General features: G+C 41.1%; 2 protein-coding genes across 3 annotated transcripts in view; both read right to left on the bottom strand.

The window, feature by feature from the left end:
* Positions 1–2,417: 2,417 nt before the first annotated feature.
* ntsr1 (neurotensin receptor 1 (high affinity)) overlaps positions 2,418–27,966 on the bottom strand; it is a gene marked incomplete at both ends in the record, with an annotated part of 93,601 nt that continues 68,052 nt past the window's right edge. The window contains 2 exons of the mRNA XM_080732775.1: positions 2,418–2,676; positions 26,971–27,055. Of these exons, the coding sequence (XP_080588901.1) occupies positions 2,418–2,676; positions 26,971–27,055 (344 nt within the window). The remainder of the gene's footprint in view (positions 2,677–26,970; positions 27,056–27,966) is intronic.
* LOC308291646 (uncharacterized protein) lies at positions 14,217–22,185 on the bottom strand. Of its 2 annotated transcripts, none has more exons than XM_080733707.1 (7): positions 22,142–22,185; positions 20,233–20,459; positions 18,623–18,855; positions 17,165–17,330; positions 16,730–16,884; positions 15,482–15,688; positions 14,217–14,805 (listed from the first exon to the last, which is right to left on the bottom strand). In XM_080733707.1, the coding sequence occupies exons 4-7, from the start codon at positions 17,256–17,258 to the stop codon at positions 14,746–14,748; spliced, it is 516 nt and encodes a 171-aa protein (XP_080589833.1). In that variant the 5' UTR covers positions 17,259–17,330; positions 18,623–18,855; positions 20,233–20,459; positions 22,142–22,185; the 3' UTR covers positions 14,217–14,745. The 2 variants fall into 2 exon arrangements, with proteins under 2 accessions (XP_080589833.1, XP_080589832.1); XM_080733706.1 differs by having other exon boundaries at positions 22,138–22,160.

Here is a 27,966-nt window from a genome sequence, read left to right on the forward strand (position 1 = left end):
TTATAAAACACTATATAAAAAAAGAACATTGATAGTGGAAATAGCCGGTCTACAAGCTCACAACGTGTCGCATCGCTTGTAGATCTGCTATTTCCACTATTTTTGACTTTTCTTTAAATATATGAACATTTTTCCAACATGGAAACGATTATGACGATCATGAAAAATTATCACGATGTCAAATAAGATGCTCGTGTGTTTGCTCCCATTACTGACGTTGTTACAGTAACTCATAGACGCTATTTCCGGCATGAGAAACGTAGCACTTCATAGTATGAATCAGGCTTAACCCTAACCCTCTCTGTCTGTCTCTCTCCAGTTGGTTTTCAGACAATGGGCCTCATTCACTAAGCTGTTCATAAATAGTGTGGAAATAAAGTGACTTAAGGTGCGTTAATCTTCTTTAAGCACAATCTGATGTTGATTCACGAAAGGGAGTATACAGCCTTGATACCAGTATGTGCGGACCACAGGTGTATATCATTTTTGTCTGAAAGTCACAAGCGTGCTCCCCGTACACCAAGCCCCAGTTAACACCATAAAAGGCAACCGGAAACATCGTCAGACTCATCACTCCTAAAATTGGACAGATCTACAAGCTTGCACTACGGTGGGACACACCACTAGTCAACTTGTAGATCAGCGCAAGCTGTCACTCTCGTGATAAATCCGCTCGCTGAACATTAATAAAGTAAATAGAAATAGCCAACTCTCACGTGTAATGAGAATAAGAAGTTAGTTTACAAAGTTTAACTTCACGACCAAAGCAAAGGCTAATAAAACTTAGAAAGGATATTAAATTATACAAGCCCTTTCTAATGAAGAATTAGTCACTACACCTTTCGCGAGGTAAAAAGATGATGCTGGAATCCACCAATATTAACACATCTGGTGCCAACCCGAGTTTCCCGAGTTTGTATTGGTACCACCCCTGTGCCAACCCCGAGTTTCCCGAGTTTGGGCCGTTTTTTTCATTTCTTTTTTTTTTTTTTTTTTTGACCTCCAGAAATGTATTAGGCATGATCGCTATCGCGAAATTGCATGTTTAACCCCCATACCAACCCATTCTTTCAAACATGGCAGCCATGTTTGTTTACATCTGAAGAAAACATAATGGCTGTTAAATCATGAATGCCTGAACGGATTTCCAAGCGGATTTTTTTGTTTGAAAGCTGTGAACAGTGTGAACACACGTGGTGCATCATCTAGGCATGGGCGTGCACGATCCGTGCACTATAAATTACATGGAGGTCTATGGAGACCATGGCATCGCGGGACATTGAAGAGAAAAAATCATTGCAACATAAGTGTTAATATTTTTTATCAGAGCTTAATTAATTACTGAGGGGATTTGGTGAGATTGGAAATAGAGTAATGTACACAGCTAGATTTCATCCATACTGTATCAGATGGTAGGACTGCGTTCATGTGATGTGGTTAATATTAAAAAAGATAATAAATAATTGATTTTGCATGAAGAATAAGGCATTCTGCTGACGTACGCAAGCTTTGCTCCCATGTATGTCTACCTCCGAGCAGACGCGAGAAAGAGCGGACGTCTGTCAAAATTCACGGACAATAAAAGAGTGACGAATCAGGCCGATATGCCGATAATTACAAAATAAGGACGCACTGTAACACCAGTTTAGTGAATGAGGCTCATCGTCTTCATACCGTCAGCGAAGGTCAAATTCCGTAGGTTGTGTAAGTGTTCTCCCTGCACTCATAGCTGATGGGAGATATTTAATATGAGCTTGGACTGGTTACACAGAATAAACACTTACTGTCCAGAGCCAGGCAGAGAGGACTTAATGAGGTTTATATAGGTTTATAACTTCATGTTCAAAATATCTAGACATAAACACTGATGGCAGCGCATAAGAATCTGTATTGTACAGTATAAACAATGAACGTGACTGGTCGTATAAATGACAAAACATGTACAGTATTTACAGGCTTTAACAAATGTTAAATAGTCATTATTTCATTAGTCTTTCTTTCTTTCTTTCTTTCTCTCTCTCTCTCTCTCCCTCTCTCTCTCTCTCTCTCTCTCTCCCTACCACCATCCCTCCTTCCTTCCTTCCTTAGTCACACATTCTTAATCTGAAGGGCACTCAAGTAATGCTAGATGGACGTTAACACCGCTCCTCTGAAACGAAATGTTTGCTCAGAGATAATGCGGTCAGCGGTTTCCATATCAACCTCCAGTGACCGGGGTGGAGCAGACACCCGAATAATCAATTTTCTTCTCCAAATCGCCCGACTCGAACCAAAACAGTCCTCATCATCAGCAGCCACCTAGAAACAGTGGTGTGTGTGTGTGTGTGTGTGTGTGTGTGTGTGTGTGTGTGTGTGTGTGTGTGTGTGTGTGTGTGTGTGTGTGAAGTGAAGTGAAGTATAACAACCGATGACAATAATCAGTAGGCGGTCTCCTTGATGATGTTGGTGGAGAGGGTGTGGTTGCTGGAGATGCTGAGGGAGTGGCGGGTCAGGGTGCGCTGCGGCCCCAGCGGGCGGCGGTGGCGGCAGGGCATGCAGATGTAGCGCAGCGTGGAGAAGAAGACCTGGCGGTACGTGGCAGACACCAGGTTGTAGAGGACCGGGTTTATGGCCGAGCTGACGTAGAACAGGACATTGGTCAGCATGTAGAAGTAGTGGTAGAAGTCATACATGCCACTGTTGGAGGGGGACAGAGAAGAGAGGGGCAGTTAGGAGGGACCTGTGACCTAAATACCGTAAGTACCGTATTGTGCCGATTCTGCCGAATATAAGACGACTCTGACTATAAGAAGACCCCCATTTTTCAAGACTCATTTTTGGAAAACATATTTATAAGACAAAATCTCTCTCTAAAGAAAATAATTGTATTTTAAAAATATTATAGGAAAAGGCATACAGAAATAACATTAAAATACCGTTCCGACAATGTTGGCGTGACGATGGTACAATACTATCCCGCACAGGGGTGTTTTGGTCGCTAAACGGTATTGCACCATGGGCGAGGCACGCCACGCCAACGTCACAGTAATACTAGCTGCTCTTCTCGTTACCCACACATCATAACTTCTCCTCTGTTGTTTGCTAACTTGCCGAAATTAATTGAGGTGTTTTGGTTGCTTAACGGGACACTGCAGCGTTCCCACAGTATTGCACCATTGGCGTGGCATGGCACGCCAACGTCACTGTAATACTGCGCTTCTCGTTACCCACACATCATAACTTCTCCTCTGTTGTTTGCTAACTTGCCCACCTTTTGAACCACTCTGTTGAGTGAGGAATTGGACCCAGACTCTAGGCAGCCAAGGTTCAACTTAAACGGTTTATTCAAATAACAAAGGTTGTTCCAAAAAACAGGTACAAAAACACATAACCCTACGTTTTAACCGCGGGCAACAGCTGGCGACTCTGGGCAATGTTGTTGAAAAGATAAACTATTTTCATGTTTTTAGGCGACGTCGCCTCATCGCCTGCTATCGTTAGTAGTTGCCGGGTCCCAATGACAAATAACGCACTTCCGGAAATTATGGCCGCCCGTCGCCCACTGTTAAAATGCACAGAAACTCTCAAGACAAACTCTCAAGGCTAAACAAAAGGCACACAGTGTGGCATAAATAGACAAGGACTAACTAGACACAGGTGAACTCAACTAGAGAATCAACACAAGGATAGGTGACTATGGCCACGTCCAAAGGGTTAGTACCGTCATTAATTTGGCTTTTCGGTGTAAAAAAAAGGCATACAGAAATAACATTAAAATACTGTTCCCCCAATGTTGGCGTGCTGATGGTACAAAACTATCCCACGCAGGTGTGTTTTGGTCGCTAAACGGGACACCACAGTGTTCCCACAGTATTGCACCACCGGCGTGGCGTGGCACGCCAACGTCATAGTCATACTGCGCTTCTCGTTACCCACACATCATAACTTCTCCTATGTTGTTTGCTAACTTGCCCAACTTTTGAACCATTCTGTTGAGTGAGGAATTGGACCCAGACTCGAGGCAGCCAAGGTTCAACTTAAACGGTTTATTCAAATAACCAAGGTTGTTCCAAAAACAGGTGCAAAAATCAGGTTTCGAAAGGCTTAGGGCCCGAACACAAACTCTCAAGACAAACAAGCTGGTAACAGGCTAAACAGAAGACACTCAGGGTGGCATAAATAGACAAGAACTAACTAGACACAGGTGAACTCAACTAGACAATCAACACAGGGATAGGTGACTTAAGGCAACATCCAAACGGAAACGTTTTTAGGCAAATCCGCAAAACCGTTTAATGGTTTAGATGTTTTGTCCAGACAGAGCAGAGTACGCTCACTTTTTAAACCGGGTCCCAGAGAGAATAAATCTGAAGAGATCGCCCCTGTACAGTCATTCATTTGGCTGTTCGGTGCTGCCGTCTGAAGGCACACACACATCGGCTGCGGACGGCGCACGTCAAAACATCCACCCCCATTATTTTCAATGAACGCACCCACAAAGGCAGCGTCAGTCACGCGTTCACGTCTCGCACACCGTTCCAATACGCCACCGTTCTATTTTCCAGGCATTGCCGCGCTGTGAAAAATGTCCGTAGCCGCTCCGCAGCCAGTGTGTTCCCCTTAAAAGTGGAGTATGTATCGGCCTTAATACAGAACACACAGTACAGAGCTAAACATGACTAAACACCTAATCCAAACCAAACCGGGAACAAGAACAGGACAGGACAGGACAGGACAGAGACAAATACATTTCCAAGGCTGAAGAGATACAATAAATGAAGAGCATGCTGTTACACAAATGGAATATGGTTTGATTTGTAAATGAAATCCCATTGGATAAATGAACACTGATTTTATTGTGCACAGATTATGTAACCTGTATGCTGTTGTTGAGATGGCCTTGAGCTAGCGAGACATGACTTGCTCGCTCATTATAAAGCATTCTGGGTAAGAGAGTTGGCTAAATGTATGAGAGTGAGAAGTTATTATGACTAGGCCTATTACTTTGTGTGTGTGTGGGGGGGGGGGGGGGGAGATTGACAGAGTGAATAGGAGGGGACACAATAGGGTATTTCACATAAAGGAGATGAAAATAAGTAATGAGGAGCGCAGGTCACATTGATGTCATGCAGTTGGCGGAGGTAGCCGAACCGCATTCTCAAAGGATAATTCATCACACAGCCTCATCTACGAAGCATCTCTCTTTGCATGTAAATCTGCCGTGTTGACAGTGACAAAAATGGACAAAAAAATGATGTTATGGGCCAAGTAGGGGTGAAAAGTTGACAGCTGACAGGGGCCCGTAAAAGATGTCACAGTTTATTGTTTTATTGTTTAATAAATATTGAGGGTACGTTATGATGTGTTCTCACGGGGGCCCAGAATTCCAAGTGGCTGCCCTCAGGGGCGTCACACCAAATTCTGGGCCCTGGGTACAAGGATTCACTGCGGGCCCCCCATGAGCTGCGAGCTTGTAGATCTGCTATTTTTGAAAAATCGTGAAAATGTGTGCTAAGAAACCTATGTTTCCACGTCAGTGATGCTCAAACCTTTTCATGTGAAGGACCCCCCCATCTCAAAATATTTAGTTCCAGGGACCCCCCAGAAGCAAAATTTTAGTTAGAAATGTTCGCTAATAGTTAAAAAATACATACATATATTCAAAGATTTGCGCACATTTTCACGACTTTTCAAAAATAGCAGATCTACAAGCTCGCAGCGCGGCACTCGGTGCCGCGCTGTGAGCTTGTATATCTGCTATTTTTCAATAGCTAAAGTATAAAATAATTAAGGCCCCTCCACCACCTTGGGCCCTGGTAACTCAGTCCCACTTTCCTACCCCTTGTGACGCCCCTGCTTCATGGGCTCCTTCTTTCGTTTATCACAAAGAAAACAAATAAAAGAAAAAGTCCAGGCATCCATAACCACAAAGAATATATACAGCTGACATCGCTGACATGTTGTTGTCAGTCCCCAAGGCCGACAACTAATGCTCGAAGATTGAGTTTTATGTGTAAGGCCCAGTGACATGAGAATTGAGAAGCCAACCGACTCCAGAGTTTAATTTCTCGGCTCATATAAATATAAATAAGTACAAACAGTGAGAAACTTATAGCATTAAAGGATGCTTCGTTTATCAGTTATAGCCACAGATTATTAGCCACAGTACATTATATGCAGACTAAATCTACTTAATGTGATTACGCGTTGCTCACTTGAGCCTTTCTCTGGGAACATATCATTCAACAACATTAATAAACTGAACTTCGGGGAAATGCTGCCAAGCTCATAAGCTTCTTGTTGGCTTCTCTTGCATGTTTTCAGTGCCTTCATGGCTGAGAGAAGAAGATAAAAACCATAAACTGGAATTACATTGAATTGAATAATCGTTATTAATAGCAGTAGAATAATCTACTTTTGGGCAGCCATACACATCCCTATACCTATATAACAACTTCCAAGAGGATTGAGAAAGGACAACACTATGCACCCTCACTCCAAGCTCCCATCCTTGTTTTTAACATACAGCACTCCACTCACTAATTAATCATTCATGCAAATAAGACTACAGCAAATAAGACTGTAAATGTTGTGTTTCACTGGGAGGTAAGTTGGCTTAGTTTGTTAAATGTTATCTTTAGTCAATTTGATAATTGGATACAAGTCATTATTGTTCATAAATTGGCTGCTAGAAAATTCGAAAGAAATGTTGAAATGCTTCCATTGCCCCTGTTTAATTCCATTTTAAATTAATTGTTTAATCAACCTGGAAGATCTCCCAGCCAAGTCTCCTTCACAACAGATGTCGCAGTGATCACATGCATGTCGCAGTGATTAGGGGGAAGTTGGGGGGTCATTTTACAGGTTTTTGGAAGGACAACCTAGCAGGTGAAACAAATAAATAGAGGCCTGAAGGACACAGGTGTCTGGTATTACTTCTGCTCCACGCCAGATGCTGTGCCAGTACTACTGTATTACCGAGGGTCTATGATGCAGAGATCACGCTGTTTTCAAGCTACTACATCAACTTTTACATCTATGGTCAAGGTGTCTCTGTTTACTGTGTGAAGTTTGCAATCATATATGTCCTCCTATTGCAGTGTAAAATCCCAATGTTGAAGGCCTTTTCACTTTCAAACCTGTTTGGGGTCATTTTAACGTCAACTCAGGCTACTTTAATATTTATAGTTTTTCATTGCAACCGTAGGTCGCAGTTAGTATGAAAACGACCAGCTCATATCAGTCAGTCACACCTCATGTCACGTTCCATTTTATGCCCATAGATGGAGATCCCTGATGTCATCAATATATGCCCATACAGTATATGGAGATTTTATACCCATATATGGAGATCACAACCTCGTCCTTATTGGGCGAGACTTAATTGACTGATTCAATACTTCATTAGTCACAAAATGTAAACAGCACAAAGGTGCAGTAAAACATTTAGGCTAAGGATAACACATAAACATCCTGGTCAACAGAACATAGAATAGGGAATTTAAGGAGCCTGTTTCTACTACCGCGACGTGAGGTGGGACTAAAGGCTGCTATGACGCAATCACCATTGCGGTCCAAAGAAAAAAAGAGAAAAAAAGGCGGCAGTGTATAACCCCCTCATTTCGAAGGGATTTAATATCTATCTCCACTTGTAGTTTTCTAGCCTTTTCCTGCCAGCTCTTCACAGCATGAGTTCAGCAGAAACCCAGAAAAGCCAGCTGGTCCAGTGGATTTCCAGATTACTACATGCTGAGATAAATTATGGTTTTTGGATTGTTCCATGCATGTAATGTAGCCTATATCTACTAGGGCAGGGCAACCTTAGGCACAGCAGGTGCCAACATTGGCACAGGGGAGGGTGATCACTATGAGGGGCCCTTTAGGCCAAAAATAGTGAGACACTTTTACACACACTAATGAGACAGTCTTATACGTACTACTGAAATGCTTTTACATTCAATATTGAGACACTTTGACACACGCTGTTGAGACACGCTTACATATACTAATGAAATGTTATACGCTCGATAATGAAACACTCTTACGCTCACTACTGAAACACTCGTACATACATACATACTTAGTAAATCTATGCGCGTTCGTATATGAAACCGTATACATACTCAACTGAACACTTACGCATGCATATGACAAACACATACACATACCTATATACTTCTGTGCCATATACACATACGTACAAAATTATTTACACATATATATCTGAAACGCTCACACATCCACCCATGAAAAGGCTGCATATATATTACTGAACACTCGTACGTGTACAACTGAATTTATTGTATTTCACATATATTCATGCAAGTAGTTTCACTAGTATGTATAAATGAATTCAATGATGTATAAACGTATCATTTCAGTGCTATGCATACGTGATTTCAGTATAATGTATGAAAGAGTTCCACATGTAATCGTACGAGTCATTTCAGTACTATATATATACGTTATTTCGATATTATATATATATACATTATTTTGATAGCAATATATAATTTCATTACTATATGCAAATAAATCACATGTATTCATACAAGTAATTTCAGTTATATATATATAAGTCATTTCAATAGTATATATACATGATTTTAATAGCATGTATATATATAATTTCATTACTATATGCAAATAAATCACATGTAATCAAAAAAGTCATTTCAGTACTATATATATAAGTTATTTCGATAATATGTATACATTATTTTAATAGCATGTATATATCATTTCACTAGTATGTATGAAACCTCGCCTCACCAGGCTTTCCCTGAGGTTTTCAGTAGCACATACAAATCATTTTCACTGTCAACGGAAGGTGACCAAAGTCATGTGACCGAAGTCACGTGACTTCGTTTTCTTCCTGGCTTCAGACTGCAGACCACAGCTCCATCAGATGTAAACAACATTTGCTACAGACATGGAGGTAGGTGAGGGCAAATCTTCTATTGTTATTATTATAGAATGATAGAATCTATTTAATAAACTAACGTTTGTAAAGTGTTTTTTGTCAGTTGTGTCTTAAGGGTTTTGGTTTTGATTTGATGTAAAGAGAGTTTACTGTTAGCTAGCGAAATTAGCATTTTAGCTAAGTCTTGTTGCTGAGTTGGCTTTAGCCTGCAGTTTTTACAAGCCATGGCTCTATCTGCCTACCCTAATCTGTTCAGAGAGATGACAGTGCAACGTTTTTGCTCATCTATATCAGGCAATCAGGGCAATGAGAACAATGCTAATGACAGCGATTTTTTTCATTGTATTTATCATGGAAGGTGTGAATCTGTGAACAATATCAACAGACCTGACACAATCTAAATGCAAATACTCAAAGCATAAGTTGACGGTCGTTCACACTTAATGTTTGGCGTGAAGAACGGGCCGTTATTCTTTGAAGATATAATGAAAATACATGAATTATCCCATATTAATTAAATATAATCATGTAGCCATAAAAAGAAGGGGTTGTCAAAGTGGGACTCGGTCTGTGGGTTCCTTTAGGGGGGTCTAAATTGACCCATACAGGTCAAACTTTGGAACCAAATGAACCGGTAAGGGTCCATTTGGTTCCACTTGTACACTGTCAGAGTTACAAACTTGTGTCCATTTGTTTTTAATATCAATCATTATGATGGGAACCAGTGGGACCCCTGGGGGTCCCTGAAATCCACTTTGAGAACCACTGTCAGTGTTATTTCTGTAAGGGGGTCATTTGTTTTACATCCAATTTATTTTTTTATCTTTCAGACTCAGAGACATGATCAGCACCTTGGTTCCAGAGAAGATGACCATAGCCGGGTTTTGAATCCACCCATCGATGCTTACTTTCTACTGCAGGAGTCTTCAACGTGTTCAGGCCATGTCTCAGGCCTTAGCTGAGATCAAGCACATTGCATAAAATTGTTGCAGATTAAACCTTTTCATAGATTGCTCCATTTACTATCATCCGTGTTGTGTAAATAGTTGTTTGTTTCATACATTTAACCACCTAAAAAGCCCAATAGACAATACTTGGCTCCTTTTCCCCTCTCCACGAAAGCTCTTTGCAGAAAATAGCCGATCTACAAGCTTACAACAAACATGGCATTAATCATAGCTATATGGTGCATTAAATCATTGGTTCTCAAAGTGGGGTCCGGGGATCCCCAGGGGTCCTTGAGGGAGTTCCAGGGGGTCCCCAGCTAAATGATAGTTAGGAAGCAAATGGACCCTTATTATGGGTCTGTAACTCAGAGTGTAAAATGGAACCAAATGGACCCTAAAAGGCTCATTTGTACACTCAATTAAATTAACATTTTACAATATAAATTGCAGTCCCAGAGATAGAAATACCATTAAATGGGGTCTGTAACCTAAAAGGCCCGTGCACACTGGGCAATGGGCATGTCAAACTGGGGGTCCTTGAAATTAAAATAGTTAGGAACCACTGCTGGAGCAGTAAAACATATTCTCTTATATGGGGGTCCCTGGCATATCTTTTCAAATGGGGTCCACAGGTTAATAAGTGTCAATTTGGGGGTCCTTGACATGTAAAGGTGTGAAAACCACTGCATTAAATGACACATCTAGCTGCCTGTATTTTAAGGCTCAGACTCACAGATTAAAGTCATTATTTTTTCTTCATTTTTTTTTTGTCAAACCGTTTCTGATCATCCCTGTAGTCACAGATTGTGTGTAAAATGAATGCTTGACATAATGATTATCTAATATGTTTGTACAGTGCCCTTCCTCTGCTGGATGAGATGTTTATCACTCAATGTTGCTGTAGGACTTTGATGTGTGAAAAAAGTTTTTCTTGATTTCTTGATTGGTAGGTAATTGTTGACTGTGCAGAGGTAAGATGCCAACAGCCAGAAAGTCTGCCTCTGCAAATCTCATACCACCCTGAAGGGTCTGATCGGGGTGGCACGGCATGGAGCAGTCACCTTCGTATCTGCCAGTGATAAAGAACTGTTTAAGCCTGCTGACAGAGGATATTGCTGTGATGGCAGACAATACATTTTTGATAGAAGACTATCCCTGGTAAACTACTGTACGACCCTTCCTCTCAAAACGTCCCGATGCCAGCAGAACAGGTTAAGAAAACACAGGGGATTCAGTAGAGCAGTTTTACTTTTTGTACTTTAAAAGTATATTTGGATTGGCAAATCATAATCTGTTCTCCAAATCAGGCACTGGATCAGAGGAAACTACTGGATCTCCTCCACCAGGGGAATAATCTCTCCCAAATAAATAGGAATCCTTTGGTTTATAAGCTGGCCCTTAAAAGCAAATAGGAAGCTGAGGAAACGTCTTAGAAATAGTCCTGGTCTCCACAAAGCATAGACAAATGCAATTTAATCTATCACAGGACACCACTCCACCGTGTCACTCCACATTTTCTACCCTGTGTCAGAGGTGTAAGGTAAATGAAGGTGATTTGATTCATTTGCTTTGGAGTTGTCCACACTTGGTAGATTGTTGGACATCTAAGAAATGGATAGATGTACTTTGTGCACTGTCAATAAATACATCTTTACAAAAAAAGTATATTTGGATGCCAATACTTGAACTAAAATAAAACATTGAAAGCAAAACTACAGTACGTCTACATTTTAGAATTGCATTGAATGTAACACTTATACCATTCTGTTCCAGTACTGTACTGGTATTGTTTACATGCCACACTTGTATAGGTCTGACTGTCTAACATCATTCCATTGTATCTGTTGCCAGTCTATTACCAATGGTTCAAGTCCAGACTACTGAGACAACAATTACACTTGACAACAGTGTCCAGACAGTAAACAATTACACTTGACAACTGTTTTAAATGCTCTAAAAGAGTAATATTTGCTGGGTTTGCAAATTAATTTCTGGTTTAAGGAACAGGATGCACAGAAACAGGAGGTTGTTAATATTTTAATTAAAATACGAAAATACGTAAAGATCTACAAAGATCACAATGCACTGACTGGTTGTGAGCTTGTAGATAATCCATGCATGTACAGCTAAAATACATTCATATAATGGCCAAGTGTTCATTTCACATCCTAGATCAGTGTTTCTCAAACTTTCAAATTTCAAGGTCTCCCATTAACTCTGACAGTGTACAAATTAGATCATATCTAGACAGTCCGACGACCAAAAGCCTGCTTTACTCTGATTTACACCCTACCTTCCGTCAATATTAAAGGGGTATTTCACTTTCAAAAATTTGTTTTGGTAATCTTATCATCTAATCAGGCTTTTATGAACACCCGGAACAGTTTTTAATTAGCTTGATTGAATATTTAGATATTTGATGTAAATGTTACCAGGGCCTCTCCCCACACACACCCATTGTAACTTCAAACTTCATTTTAACTATGATGGATTCATTAAAAACACCCATAATTTTTTTCTGGTGACTCATACTACCCTCCTAATATGTGAGCAGGCCGGGTTTATTCAATAACTTTTTTCATTTATTTTTAATAATTATTTGTTTGTATTTAATTTTTTCCATTTTCCCAAATAATTATTACAAATAAATGAAAAAGGTTATTGAAAAAACACAGCCTGCTCACGTATTAGGAAGGTAAAATGAGTCACCAGAAAAAATGTGTTTTTAATGAATCTATCATGGTTAAAATAGAGTTTGAAGTTACAATGGGTGTGTATGGGAAGAGAGGCCCTTCCACTGTTACCACTGCAGTACCTGTTGAAAGTGGAATATCCCTTGAAGTCCATATACTGTATGTATATGGATATATATTAATTAACCCATTTAGGCCTAGAATTATTGAATGCTTTAACCATTGAAAAATTACTGACAATGACCAATAAAATAAGGTACTATAGTGGAAATAGCATTGGAGTCTGCATTAAGGTATAATATTCTTTAAGGAAGCAAAAACAAAATGATTATTTTGGGGGTCGCTGTCTGTCCTACATCACTGGTTCTCAACCTTTTCAGGCCACGACCCCCTAAATTGTCATATTTTAACTGGGGACCCCCCACCCTGATGAGCACTAAGAGTTGAGGCATTACATTTTCTATAACACGGTTCTATTGTGAAAATAGCCGATCTACAATGTAGATCGGCTGTTTTCACAATTTCTGCCACTAATATTTGACAAATTGGACAATGTTTGTCATTTTATAGGTTCTAAATAGTCCTTAAATTGTCACTTTAGAAATGTGCATAATACACTCTATACACTTGAACCTCATGTTGGTTTGTTTACAGCTGAGTGAAAAAACAATGTTGCACATTAAGTTAATCATCTGGGGACCCCACAAAATAATTTGGGGACCCCCCCACAGGTTGAGAACCACCGTCCTACATGAACACGCATTAAAACCGAGACGTGTACATCTCCATGTATGTACTTGTTCCTAGGTGACCCATCCGATTCTGTGACCCACCTCAGAGCCGAACTGAGTGCAGTTATGTCATGGCAGCCGTGGCAGGGCTGGAATTCTATAGGCAACCAATCGTGGTGCAACACCGCGAGACCCAACTCGCCGAAAATATTTTTTAAAATACATGTTCAGGCGTGGTTTTTCATTCATGTTCAAGTATGATATTGGGAGTCAGAAGTGAAGCATGTTTTATATAACCAGGGTGCTCTAGCCGAGTCAATTCGACTCTAAGTAAACACACTCACAGCCTCACAGCTAAATACAAGCTCACAGCGCGGCTCTATTTTTGGGTCCTTCACATGAAAAGGTTTGAGCACCACTGACATAGTAGTCTCTCAAGAACAGACTAACTGAGCTCCAGTTAAGTGAAAAGGACCTTTTCTTTGACGATGGCTAGCCAGATCGCTGACATAGAAACATACGTTTTTCAAAAAACCTTAGGATTCCAAAGACACTTATAGAATCGGGTCAAAATTCTAATTTTCACGTTTTTTATCAAAAATGGCAGATCTACAAGCTCGCAGCGCGGTGTGAGCTATCTGCTTGTTTTTCAATAGTTAAAGCATAAAATAATGATACACAATAATGTGTACCCGTTCTAAATGGGTTAATAAAGGACCCCTTATGACCATATATGGAGATCCCCAAGCGCCAAACCCAGGGCTTAACTCACCAAGGCCCTGCTTGGCTTTACTAATTAACATACATTTTATTCCCATATATGGAGATTCCTATATTATCAATATTAAGGACATTAAGGATATTGTGTTATGCCGTTAATATTTGTGTAAATATTAAGGACATATCTGGGAATGCCCATATTTGGTAATGACCATATATGGGCATGTTTTGACATAACATTGTTGACTATCATCCAGGGGTCTCCATATAGGAGTAACTGGTCCCATATACATCACTGGCCAGATGGCCAAGAATTGGCGCGACCTCGCCCTAAAGGCACCCTGAGGTGTCTTACTAGTATATCTCTGTTCTCCTGGGTTTTGCTGTAGGCGTTGAATGCAGTTCAGCACCCTATTTAAAAAAAAAAGCAATAACATCATCGCGATCACCATTACTAGCAAGGCTTGCAGACTGATAAAAATATAGAGAAGTTGCAGTTTCATCTTTGTTTAAGAACTACCGCTCACTTAAGACAGCTTTAAATAACGCCCAAACCTCTGCAACCGCAGGTCATCACCGTGGTGTCTATGTTAAACATTTACCACTAAATGGTCAAATTCAAATATATTATATATTATAAAGATCTTTGAGGTCCCAGACGAAACTTTCTTTGGCTGCCGACAGAAGTGCTTGTCCAGCTGTATCGGCTTCTGGCCATGGTGTTCCAGGGTCAATGGCTGGGGGGCGCATTCCTAGGCTGGCTGCCATGGTGTTGGTTGATGCCAGGCTGCTTTCAGGTCTTGTATCCTGACCTGAAAATAATTAAAATAATTAGGGCCCGAGCACACACAGTGTGTGAGGACCCTATTGTAATCGTAAAGATTATTCTTATTATTATTCCCCCGAATAAATCGCGTTTTTGAGCCGCAAAACGTACTCCAAAAGCTGTTTTAAAGAAGGTTTACAATTGGAGTGGATGAGAGCACACACACACACACACACACACACACACACACACACACACACACACACACACACACACACACACACACACACACACACACACACACACACACACACACACACACGAGCCTAGACTCAAAGCAAATGCTTTTGGATAAGTCAACAGTGCCACCTAGTGGTCAGAAATCATAAATCTGTCAAGGTACGTCCATGGCTTACATAAGAAATCTGTCATAACTGCTCCATGGCCTTGTTTTAAAAAGAAATATATTCAGACACGTTCCAGTTAATTGTGCAACGGTTCACAAACTCTACATTGAGGTAAGAAAAAGAAGCGCTCCTCTTCCCCAATGACTTAATGTGGAGTGGTGTTGTGGATGCAAGTTATCACGTGACGTCTACGTAACGTTAAACATTTACCAACAAATCCTGCGCCTAGAGTTCGACTACTTGTCTTCAGTGGAATGCCCCAATACAATTCCAGAAAAAAAAAGAAAAAAAAAAAACATGGTATGGCACACACACCTTCAACATCTTGTAAATGGTCCCTCCACCTAGGAACTGTTCTTTCCCCTCCCGTTCTCTTGTTGCTCCCCATCTCTGAGTAACGGAAAAACGCATCGACTTCGTTAGCGGTGAGGGGTTTCGGACTGAAGCACATCGCTGGTCTGAATGAATCAGGGTTTTGCTGCATATTTTCCAGGACTCCAAGTTTTCAACCCTTCTCTGAACCTATAAGACAAACGTAAGAGCAAAGATGACTCAAGAGTAGGGATGGAGCCCTAAACAAGGGTAACTCGATAACAGATTTATTGAGTACCCGGTATAAATACGTTTTGGGCTTATCAAGCTTGTTATTGAGCATAGCGGCCCATTACGTCATGTTTAAACAATCAAGACAGGAGGCGATCAAGAAATTATTACAGTACTATTCATAATTTAAAGCCATTTAACACATATTGCACATTAATGAATGATCGTTTTAATGATATTTGTTACTTCAATTGTCATCTTCATAAATGGTTAAACTCACAGTTGCAACAACTGGCCAATTAAAAAATATATACCAGTTATGTTCTGAAATTGTGGTCTCGTATCTTTCCACAAAATATTAGAAAACGCTCAATAGTGGGCTCGATAAAAGCCTGGCTCAATAAGCAGGATCAATAAGGTGCTCATTATCAATCAAAATTTAAGAGCTCCATCCCTACTCAAGAGCACAAGGATAAGCACCTCCCCACGGCTTTTTACACCGTGCTGGATCCAAAATCAATCAAGTGAATACTAAAGCCCGTATCAGAGTGTACGGTGGAGAGCTATCCACCGCAAATTTGAGGTGGAAAGCTTTCCACCTCAAGTCAGAAAATAAGTGCAGGACATCATAGTACGCCACGGTGGAGACCTATTCACCGTGACTGACTAGTCTAGATTGACCAATCAGTGAACGGGGTGTAGAGCCTGTCTGTCTGATAGTAAAAACATAGAGATGTGTTGGGACTCGAGGTGGAAAGCTCTCCACCGCGAGGAATGATGTAACGGTGTAGTTTCATGACTGAAAAAGACTCGAAAAGACTACACGCGGTGTAAAGCCTTCCACCGCCCAGGCGACTATGATGCCGGCTTAAAGGACATGTCTGCACACTTGATAAAGCCCAGCTGGGTGAAAGGTTGTTAAATTTCATTATGACCAGACCACATTCAAAACATGAAAAAATAATTCTCTTTGAAGGTCCAGGCTTTTCCTTTGACGCTGGTACATACTACGTACTGTACCTCAAAGGGTTTGGCATTGATCATCATGAGGCGTAGTTTCTGAGGTGTGACGCTGCTGAAGACATCGTAGGAGCGTCCGGTGGCCACAATGCAGTGGAACAGAGACAGCCTCTTCTGACAGGTGTAGCCTGCACACCAGCCATGGTCCTGAGGGCCTGTGAACCAACAGTGATGAGAGTTTTGTTACTTCTTTGGAGGTTTGTCAGGAACACTGTCTATAAATAGCTATAGCCAGACAAACTTGCCATTGCTAAAGAAAAGTGTGTGTGTGTGTGAGCTGACATCTTTAAAAGAAGACAGAGCAACAATTAAATACACCAAAATAGATAAAAATACAGTACTGCCATAGGCGTGTTTCCATTGTGATGCAAAAGTGATTATGTGCCCGTGTAGATATGAATGTGTGTGGTTGGACCTTGAACCAACTATTTTCACCATTAATCAGATCCACATAGCCATCTCCCAGTACAGCTACAGGAGACAGGCGTCTGGTCTCTGTGTCTGCGTCAAGACTCTCAATCACCCGCATCCTGTAGTTCAGTCCAAAGCACTTGTAGCTCTGCCAGGGGTACACATTATGTGCAATTCTTCCTGATCACACCTGAAAATGAAGATTAAAAAGGGTTCAATACATACATCAGACTTATACAGTCGTATAGTTTATACTATATACAATACTTAAAGGGGCACTCCACCACTTTTCAACCTATGTTCATATAATTGGTCCTCACTCAAAAATAGCTTTTTTATTTTCTTTTTTTTTCAGAGGAGGGCTGTGGGCAGGTCAGAAACCCATAGTCTTGTGACATCATCGATTGCCAATCCAGCTTATAGAAACTGCAGGCTTTCTATTCCTGAAAAGTTGCAATTTTAAAGTGGAAGCCATTGTTATCGCGCTAATAAAAATATATATATATTCTTTTCAAAATGATGATGTCACAAGACGATGGATTCTGAACTTCCCACAGCTCTCCCAGGAGACTTGGACTGAGTAGAAAAAAATTGTGATATTTTATCATCAACATTAGTGAGAACTAATTCAACCTGTCTGATATGAAGACAGGTTGAAAAGTGGTGAACTACTCCTTTAAAGACACAAAAAACAAAAGCAAAATAAAAAAATAAAATAGGGGCAACATGCATCTGTTGATGCCTACCGGTATGTCCTTGTAACTGTAGACTAAATCATTTACTGTATAGAAAAGTAACATAAATGTGTACTCTTCCAAACTCCACATAAATAAAAAAGACTCTTATAGCAACCCTGTATTGCTGAGTGAGATACTAGGAGTGAGTTTTAATGGACTTTTTGTATATGAGACTTTTTGAAAGACGCATGTCGAGGCATGAGGCACATCAGGTGGCAGTGGCTCAGGGGTAGAGTGGCCGGTAGAGCAGCCAGATGGGAACCGATCTCGGGATCCCCAAGAGTTGGTGTCCAAGTGTCTTTGAGCAAGACGCTGAACCCCTAATTGCTCCCGATGAGCATGTTGGTGCCTTGCAGGGTTTTCCTCCGCCATCGGTGTATGAATGGGTGAATGTAATGTGCTTTGTTGTCTTTACCGGAAACGCCGGTATTCTGGTGTTTATATTCTGGTGTTTAAGGAAGCCGACTCTTCTTATCTAAGGCATACTGTATGTGTGTGTGACCATGCTCTATTGCTCTAATATTACTGTAACAATTTTGAGTGTCTGTCCTGGTTTAGAACATCAATAAGTTGAACAGGGATTGCGTTTATTCAAATTACCAATGTACTTCTACTTTTATCTACCAGTATGTGCAAACTCACATCCAGAGGAACTAAAAAGTACAGCCATGGGTAAGCTCCAATTCCTTAAATGACTTCCTCGCATCAAAGTGTTCATTTAACTCAGACTTATAAGGTTGGCTACCTTTGTTTGGTGCGATCGTATCCACAGAGATGCAGCTGCCATTGGGGAAAGTGAGCATCATTTTGGGGATGCGGTGGTCACCCAACCCTCTTCTGGGATCCCCATCCCACTCATACTCTGACTGGGGAATCACAGCACCTACTGCACCCAGGAAGGACCTGTCCAAATCCTTCAGCATCGTCTTCTTCTTAGCATCACAGTCCATGTCCACAGAGTCAGCGGGGTTGACTTTCCTGATGGAAATAAAGCAAATAGACTTACTATTGTCCTTTGGTCACCAGCTTAGTATTAGGCAGATATTAGCAAACTTTTAATATAGGAGTGTCTTTATGGTTGAAAATTGAAAGACGAGAGCATCCTTATCTTTAACAATAACTGTACTACATCCTCCTGGGGCCTGTTTCACGAAAGCTGAATTAAATAAGCCAGGATTTAAGCCAAATCCAGACTTGACAAAGCCTCCTCTGTATAGCCTGGTTTATTCTGTTCCACTAACGCCAAGCCAGGCTGAGAAAGAGACTTTGTCGAGCCAGGATCGCAAAGCCCGACTCGACAAGGGCATGGGCTTTTCCTTGAAAACCCCATGCAGTCGAGCGTCAATTCCTTGATCAAGACCAATCACGGTACTGAAGAACAGAGCAGTGTACTTCTTCCCCACCCCCCACATAAAAAACAGACAGGCATACAATAGCTGCTATCAGTGGTGAAAAAGTAAAAATGTTTTACTCAAGTAAAAGTTTCAATACTGCAATGAAGAAATACTCAGTTACAAGTAAATGTCCGGAATAAGGCGGAATTCTAAATGTACTTGAGTAAAAGTATCAAAAAAGTAAAAAGAATTAAAAGTACTCATTATGCAGATGTCCCAGTTTTGAAAATAGCAGATCTGCAAGCTCAGAATGCTTCGCATTGTGAGCTTGTAAATCTACAAAGTAACTAATAACTAAAGTTTGCAAATAAATTGAGTAAAAGTACCATATTTGGATCTGAGATCTGTATAGTGGAGTAAAGTAAATAAAGAAAATGCTCAAATAAAGAACAAATACCTAAAGATTATACTTAAGTACAATATTTAAGTAAATGTACTTTACACCACTGGCTGCTACGTCCAGCGCAACACTTGTGGAATACTTTCAGCTGTCTGTAAACAAGGAAATACCGGTACTTTGTTTTGTTTTTAGTTTTGAGTCAAATTATTAATTTTATTCAGTAGCCGGGTATTGCGGGTAATAAGCAGGATAAAGACTGCCTCCTTGGTGGTACTCCATGTACACTATAACATCCCTTCAGCCTGATAACCCCCCTCGGCTGCGCCTCGTCTTTATCCCTTACCTGTCGTATTGGTTAATCTATGGGTTGATTTTAAAGGTTATCCTGTCTATGTGACTCTATCCTGTCTTTATGTCCTGTCCTGTCCTGTCGATGTCCTGGCAACACACCTGATGATATGACAAGCTCAATTTCTGAGTTGTCAGTCAAAACATCTCATTACTCAGACTACGTGGCTACACATGCAGTGAAGGTTAATAATAATGAGAGTCGGATGAATGCAACGTCTAAGTAATGTGTGTTGGAACAGTGGCAGAAAGGCAACATTCTATAATACTTACTATACTGGTCTTCCATGCTGGTGACTAAAGCCACACAAAGGCAAAGGCTGGGGGGGCGCTGTGTTGGTCGATGCCATGGTGTTCACTTCATGGCTGGGGGGGCGCTGTGTTGGTCGATGCCATGGTGTTCACTTCACGGCTGGGGGGCGCTGTGCTGGTCGATGCCATGGTGTTGATAATGTCAGGCTGGGGGGCGCCTGCTGGAGATAGTGTTCATCGGTCCAAGGCTGTAGGGGTCAGTGCTCATATGTTAAAATGTAGGCATTTAGCAGACATTTAGAATCCAGAGCGATTTACAGTAAGCATTGGACAACACAAGGTAATAAATCAAATGCATAGAAATAAGAATCGAAAGTATCTAATGAACAAACAGCAGATAATAAATAAAGAAATTGTACATTGAAACGATACACTAAAGGATGAATGACCACCTTTCTATAAAACATGACATTTAAATTACATTTAGCCTTTGGATAAGCCCTCAAAGTCGTAAAGGCTAGGGCAAGTGGCTAAAGTGGAGTCTGAAGAGGCGAGTCTTCAGATTATGGTGGAAGATTGGGAGTGAGTCTGCAGAGCTATTTCAATGAGGAGTCAGGAGTGCATTACATAGTTTGGGAGCCAAACAATGGCTCTATGGAAGCGTCTGGGACATGTGGAGCGTTTGCCCCAGGTGTTACAATAAATACTACTACAAATTACTCAAATAAAAGAAAAATTACTGACAATGACCAATAAAATAAGGTACTATAGTGGAAATAGCATTGGAGTCTGCATTAAGGTATAATATTCTTTAAGGAAGCAAAAACAAAATGATTATTTTGGGGGTCGCTGCCTGTCCTACATCACTGGTTCGCAATCTTTTCAGGCCACGACCCCCTAAATTGTCATATTTTAACTGGGGACCCCCCACCCTGATGAGCACTAAGAGTTGAGGCATTACATCTACAATGTAGATCGGCTATTTTCACAATTTCTGACACTAATATTTGACAAATTGGACAATGTTTGTCATTTTATTGGTTGTAAATAGTCCTTAAATTGTCACTTAAGAAATGTGCACTCTATACACTTGAACCCCATGTTGGTTTGTTTACAGTTGAGCGAGAAAACAATGTTGCACATTAAATTAATCATCTGGGGACCCCACAAAATAACTTGGGGACGCCCCTGGGGGTCCCGATCCACAGGTTGAGAACCACCGTCCTACATGAACACGCATTAAACCCGAGACGTGTACATGTCATCTCCACGTATGTACTCGTTCCTCCTAGCAAATCCAGACATTTCACGTATTGCCGTTACACAGCAATTGGTGACCCATCCGATTCTGTGACCTCAGAGCCAAACTGAGTGCAGTTATGTCATGGCAGCCGTGGCGGGCTGGAATTCTATAGGCAACCAATCGTGGTGCAACACCGTGACCACACATGTATTTTCATTATATCTTCAAAGAATAACGGCCCGTTCTTCACGCCAAGCATTAAGTGTGAACGACCGTCAACTTATGCTTTGAGTATTTGCATTTAGATTGTGTCAGGTCTGTTGATATTGTTCACAGATTCACACCTTCCATGATAAATACAATGAAAAAAATCGCTGTCATTAGCATTGTTCTCATTGCCCTGATTGCCTGATATAGATGAGCAAAAACGTTGCACTGTCATCTCTCTGAACAGATTAGGGTAGGCAGATAGAGCCATGGCTTGTAAAAACTGCAGGCTAAAGCCAACTCAGCAACAAGACTTAGCTAAAATGCTAATTTCGCTAGCTAACAGTAAACTCTCTTTACATCAAATCAAAACCAAAACCCTTAAGACACAACTGACAAAAAACACTTTACAAACGTTAGTTTATTAAATAGATTCTATCATTCTATAATAATAACAATAGAAGATTTGCCCTCACCTACCTCCATGTCTGTAGCAAATGTTGTTTACATCTGATGGAGCTGTGGTCTGCAGTCTGAAGCCAGGAAGAAAACGAAGTCACGTGACTTCGGTCACATGACTTTGGTCACCTTCCGTTGACAGTGAAAATGATTTGTATGTGCTACTGAAAACCTCAGGGAAAGCCTGGTGAGGCGAGGTTTCATACATACTAGTGAAATGATATATACATGCTATTAAAATAATGTATACATATTATCGAAATAACTTATATATATAGTACTGAAATGACTTTTTTGATTACATGTGATTTATTTGCATATAGTAATGAAATTATATATATACATGCTATTAAAATCATGTATATATACTATTGAAATGACTTATATATATATAACTGAAATTACTTGTATGAATACATGTGATTTATTTGCATATAGTAATGAAATTATATATTGCTATCAAAATAATGTATATATATAATATCGAAATAACGTATATATATAGTACTGAAATGACTCGTACGATTACATGTGGAACTCTTTCATACATTATACTGAAATCACGTATGCATAGCACTGAAATGATACGTTTATACATCATTGAATTCATTTATACATACTAGTGAAACTACTTGCATGAATATATGTGAAATACAATAAATTCAGTTGTACACGTACGAGTGTTCAGTAATATATATGCAGCCTTTTCATGGGTGGATGTGTGAGTGTTTCAGATATATATGTGTAAATAATTTTGTACGTTTGTGTATATGGCACAGAAGTATATAGGTATGTGTATGTGTTTGTCATATGCATGCGTAAGTGTTCAGTTGAGTATGTATACGGTTTCATATACGAACGCGCATAGATTTACTAAGTATGTATGTATGTACGAGTGTTTCAGTAGTGAGCGTAAGAGTGTTTCATTATCGAGCGTATAACATTTCATTAGTCTATGTAAGAGTGTCTCAACAGCGTGTGTCAAAGTGTCTCAATATTGAATGTAAAAGCATTTCAGTAGTACGTATAAGACTGTCTCATTAGTGTGTGTAAAAGTGTCTCACTATTTTTGGCCTAAAGGGCCCCTCATAGATCACTGGCCCCCCTTTCATAATTGTGACAGAGAGGATTCTTATTTTAAAATCAAATATTGTTCTACATTCATTAAAACTCTGAACTTTGACTGGGGAGGGAGTCACAGAGATAGGTGGGTTATTGTTGAGTCTAATGATCGTTATAACAAAGTCTTGACAATCAAAATGTCTGCTGTGGAACAGGGGTGGGCAACGTGTGTGTGTGTGTGTGTGTGTGTGTGTGTGTGTGTGTGTGTGTGTGTGTGTGTGTGTGTGTGTGTGTGTGTGTGTGTGAGAGAGAGTGTGTGTGTCTGCATGCGTGGGGGGTGGGATGTGGGAGTAAGGGTTTATGAGTTCAAAATCGACTTCCCTGTGGACAGATGCTATCCTTGAAGCTGTCGGTTCAGTGATTGAGGTCAAACATAGACAGCAGAGACAGCCTCGGTGGAATAAGTAAATCAGCTACAGTAATGTCCAGGTGCGAAAGACACGGTGAACAAACATCCAATTCTCTGCCTTTGTGCGTGCATGCATGAGCATCTCAATGTTTATGTGCGTATCAAGCGTGTGTGGCAAGAATGAGAGTGCCCTGGGCATGAGGAATAGACTGGCATGGCCTCTTCACCCTGTTCAAACAGGCTCTACTGCTCCCTCTCTCTTTCACTCTCTCACACAACCAGAATGTTGTACACAAGCGTTTCACTTCTACCATCTATACTGAGACACAAGGCAGGAGAGAGTGATTCAGTTTATGTCAATGTCACAGCAATGCAGTTACAGTAGCAGGATGTTGTTTTGGGGGCACCTGGCTGTCTCCATCTGGAAGACAGCAAGACAGGAAGACACTAATCTCTCTCTCTCTATCTCTCTCTCTCTCTCTCTCTCTCTCTCTCTCTCTCTCTCTCTCTCTCTCTCTCTCTCTCTCCATTGCTTTATTTTGGTTTCTTTCCTGTTTACCTTCCCTCTCTGTTTGTGTACAGTGTGAGATTAGAGCAGATTATTTTAAGAGGGACAGCACAGTGGAGAGAGGCAGGACTTTTCCTGGGTCACAGAGTTGGGGGATCATTATATGACTCACTATCCCCACTTGAACCTGTGACGTCTAGCTGTCAATTATCACAGCGTGGCTCTGTAGGGGCTAATCTTGCAAAAAGCTGGATGGACGCGTGTGTGCGTGCATGTGTGCGTGCGACGTGCGTGGACAAACGTCTTGTTAACACTGCAAGTAGCCTAGGGCAGTGTTTCTCAAACTTTTTTCCATGGGCACACGAACATAATATGGGGGTGTAAATATCGTCACTGTCGGGAAGAAACCTTGTATCTCCAAGTTTCAAATGTGTACGTTTCTTCGCAAAGTAAAGCCCTGCTTCATCATACAAGGCTGTCTGTCGCACAACAGTAGTGAAAACAGCAGATCTACAAGCACACAACGCCTCGCACCGCGAGGCGTTGTGTGCTTGTAGATCGGCTGTTTTCACTAGTTTAAATCATTTTTAAAATGATAAATACAATACTGGCTTTCAAGCAGTTTCAAGGGGCACACTTGGCACACCAAAGGTCCCCTGGCACAGTGGTTGAGAAACACCGGCCTAGGGAATTACTTCCAGGGGTGTCGCACCAAATTCTGGGCCCTGGGTACAAGGATTCACTGCGGGGCCCCTGTGCTTTAACTATTGAAAAATAGCAGATACACAAACTCACAGCAAGCTTGTAGATCTGCTATTTTTGAAAAATCGTGAAAATCTTTGTTTCTTTGTCAGTGGTCCTCACACCTTTTCATGTGAAGGACCCCCAAAATGATATGTATTTGGCCACGGACCCCCATCTCAAAATATTTAGTTCCAGGGACCACCCAGAAGCAAAATTTGAGTTACAAATGTTCGCTTAAAAAATACATATATTCAAAGATTTGCACACATTTTCACGAAAAAAAAAAAAAAAAAAAAAGCAGATCTACAAGCTCGCAGCTATGAGCTTGTATATCTGCTATTTTTTTATATTAAAGTAATTAAGGCCCTACCACCTTGGGCCCTAGTAACTCAGTCCCACCCCCCCCCCCCCCCCCTGATTACCTCCATGAATTTCACATGCTATTGTATAATTTTGAGTGGTGCTAACTGCTCCTACGTATACATCTGGCTTTGTCTGCATTTAACACTTATGGTGCTGCTCTCCCTACTCTCCGTACTTACAACTTCCGGTTTCGGCATGATCGCAATCGCGAAATGCATGTTTGACTCCCAGAACAGCCCATGGCAGCTCCCATGGCATCCATGTTTGTTTACATTTGAAGAAAACACTATCCACAAGTTTCCGCGGGAGTTTACTGGAGACTATCGGGACCAAACTTCCGGGTTTAACAGCAGACATACAAGCTCACGTCGCGTCGCAGATGCAACCTGTTGTGAGCTTGTAAATCGGCGTCGGAAGCTCGGTGCAGACGTCTGCGCAATGCACTATGGGGCGTTGGAAACTCGTGGATAGGCAATATCTTTTGAATACCTGAACGGATTTCCAAGCAGATTGTTTAGTTTGAAAGCTGTGAATGGCGTGCACACGTGTGGTGCATCATCCGTGCATTATCCGTACATGACCCGTGCACATTAAAAGGTAAGAATCTAAGGATTTCTGGCAATGGAAGACATTGAAGATTTTAATGCTTGGCAGCAAGCAGGTTAAGTGCCACACTTGGCTCAATGGCCAAGCTTCGTGAGACGCTTCATGGAATTAACTCTTAATAAAAGGCACCGCTCACTTCACACTGGGTATTACTTTTCTTGTTTGTGTGATCTCAATAATGTCAACGGTATTAGCTGAGAAATAATACATGAAAGATGTCAGCTGGTGGCTCTCCCAAAACAACGCAGTAAAAGGCATTTGTAAGTGACGCCCATCAATCCTTCTCGAGCCAATTCCATTCCTTGGCTGATGCTCATGGGAAAACATGCTGCACTCTCTTCTTTTGACCGCGTTCGTCCAATTTGAGTGATTGAGCACAAATTGAGTTTACAATTGCCCAGTTTGGCTCCTGGTTTCTGCATTTATATTGCTTCGACATCTGTCTCTTCTTTTATAGAGAACGGAAGAGAGAGGGTTTCCCGGTACTGGCATTATGTTGACCGAAATGGTCTGTCTGATCTAATCAGGGAACTGATATACAGTAGGCCTAGTACATTTAGAGGGCTTAGTCGGTACAGGCGAGAGAGACTCTGAGGTACAGAGAGTATACTAGTAAGACGCCTCAGGGCGACAAGCGACCTCGCCCTAAAGGACGAGGTCGCGCCATGTCTTGGCCATCTGGCCAGTGATGTATATCGGAACAGTTACCCATATATGGAGACCCCTGATACCCATATATGGAGATCTGTATATGGAGATATGCTGTGAGAGAGCCCAAACACGCTTACTCAGTTATTCATTATGTGAAAGTCCTATGACGTCTATGACATCTGACATCATACATACAATCCCTTTTATGCCCATACATGAAGATCCCTGTCTGTAGAACCAGCCACACAGATATGGGCTGTCTTGTCTTGGCCATACTGTATATTGATTCTGTTAGTGTGGTATGTGGCCGATGTGGGGAGCCCGGTCGATGAGGTATATAGTGTGCAAGTGGTTAAGAAATAGATTACGTGTTTTGTTTTTTATGGACTGTATTGTGTCTGTTTAGTGGCAGTGTGTATCACCAGGAACTAAAAAGGCAGCATAAGCAACAGGCCAGAAATGTCCTTCGCAACGAGAGATCGTTATGAAAAAGTGACAGTTACTCACTCCGACCAGTTGGAGACGTAGCAGAACATGAGGCGTCGAGCGTGATAGGGCAGCCAGCAGACCACAAAGGCTATGACCACCGCTCCTAGAATAGGTGGATGAGGTGGAGAGGGGTAGAGAGTGGAGAGAGAGAGAGAGAAAGAGAGAGAGAGAGAGAGAGAGAGAGAGAGAGAGAGAGAGAGAGAGGGAGAAGGCGGTGGGGGGTAGAGAGAGTTAATTAGAAGAGAAAGAACAACTCTCTGGACCCATAAGGGACCGTTTTTACACTCTAGCACTTGTAGGAATTGCAGGAGAATATATTCTGCTACTTTTCTCTTTGTGCACACATGACAGGAGCATACTCATACTGCAGACAGCAGGCATAGTTATATTTTAGAATATCTTTAGATTTTCTTTTCTGCATCTAAGCCAAATGAAGGTACCTGTGAATTGGGAACCTTTAGCTGTGCTATTATTTATCTAGTTGTTGTTTTTTCCATTTTGACATTTTACTGTAATGGGAAACATAAAGAAATTTAGTCGGTGCAGTAATGTCGGTGCATACTCATACTGCAGACAGCAGGCATAGTTATATTTTAGAATATTTTTTGATTTTCTTTTCTGCATCTAAGCCAAATGAAGGTACCTGTGAGGGATTGAAATGTTGTGTAAGCCGGGCTAATTGATATTTAAAAGACAATGGTATCTCGCTGCATGGGGTAGGTGTTAGAAGAACCACGAAGGAAGACAGCGGCCAATGAAATCGCAGGAAAAAAAGTAAATTTTATCAAGTCCGCTTGTGTGGTAGGTTGACTTAATGCCATCACGCGAGTGTTAAAAGCGAGTGTAGCAACATTTCAATTAATAAAACCCAGGGGTCATCAATATGTCCATACACAGACCTGTTTAGAGTTCTCAAATTCTGCCCGAACCCGACCATACCCGAACCCGACCAACATTTAGGGTAGGGTAGGGCCTAAAATGTATGCTAATTAGTCGGGCCGGGCTAATTAGCAA

This window comes from Nannobrachium achirus, assembly GCF_963921795.1.
Source record: "Nannobrachium achirus genome assembly, chromosome: 9".
In the NCBI taxonomy this organism is placed as follows: Eukaryota; Metazoa; Chordata; class Actinopteri; order Myctophiformes; family Myctophidae; genus Nannobrachium; species Nannobrachium achirus.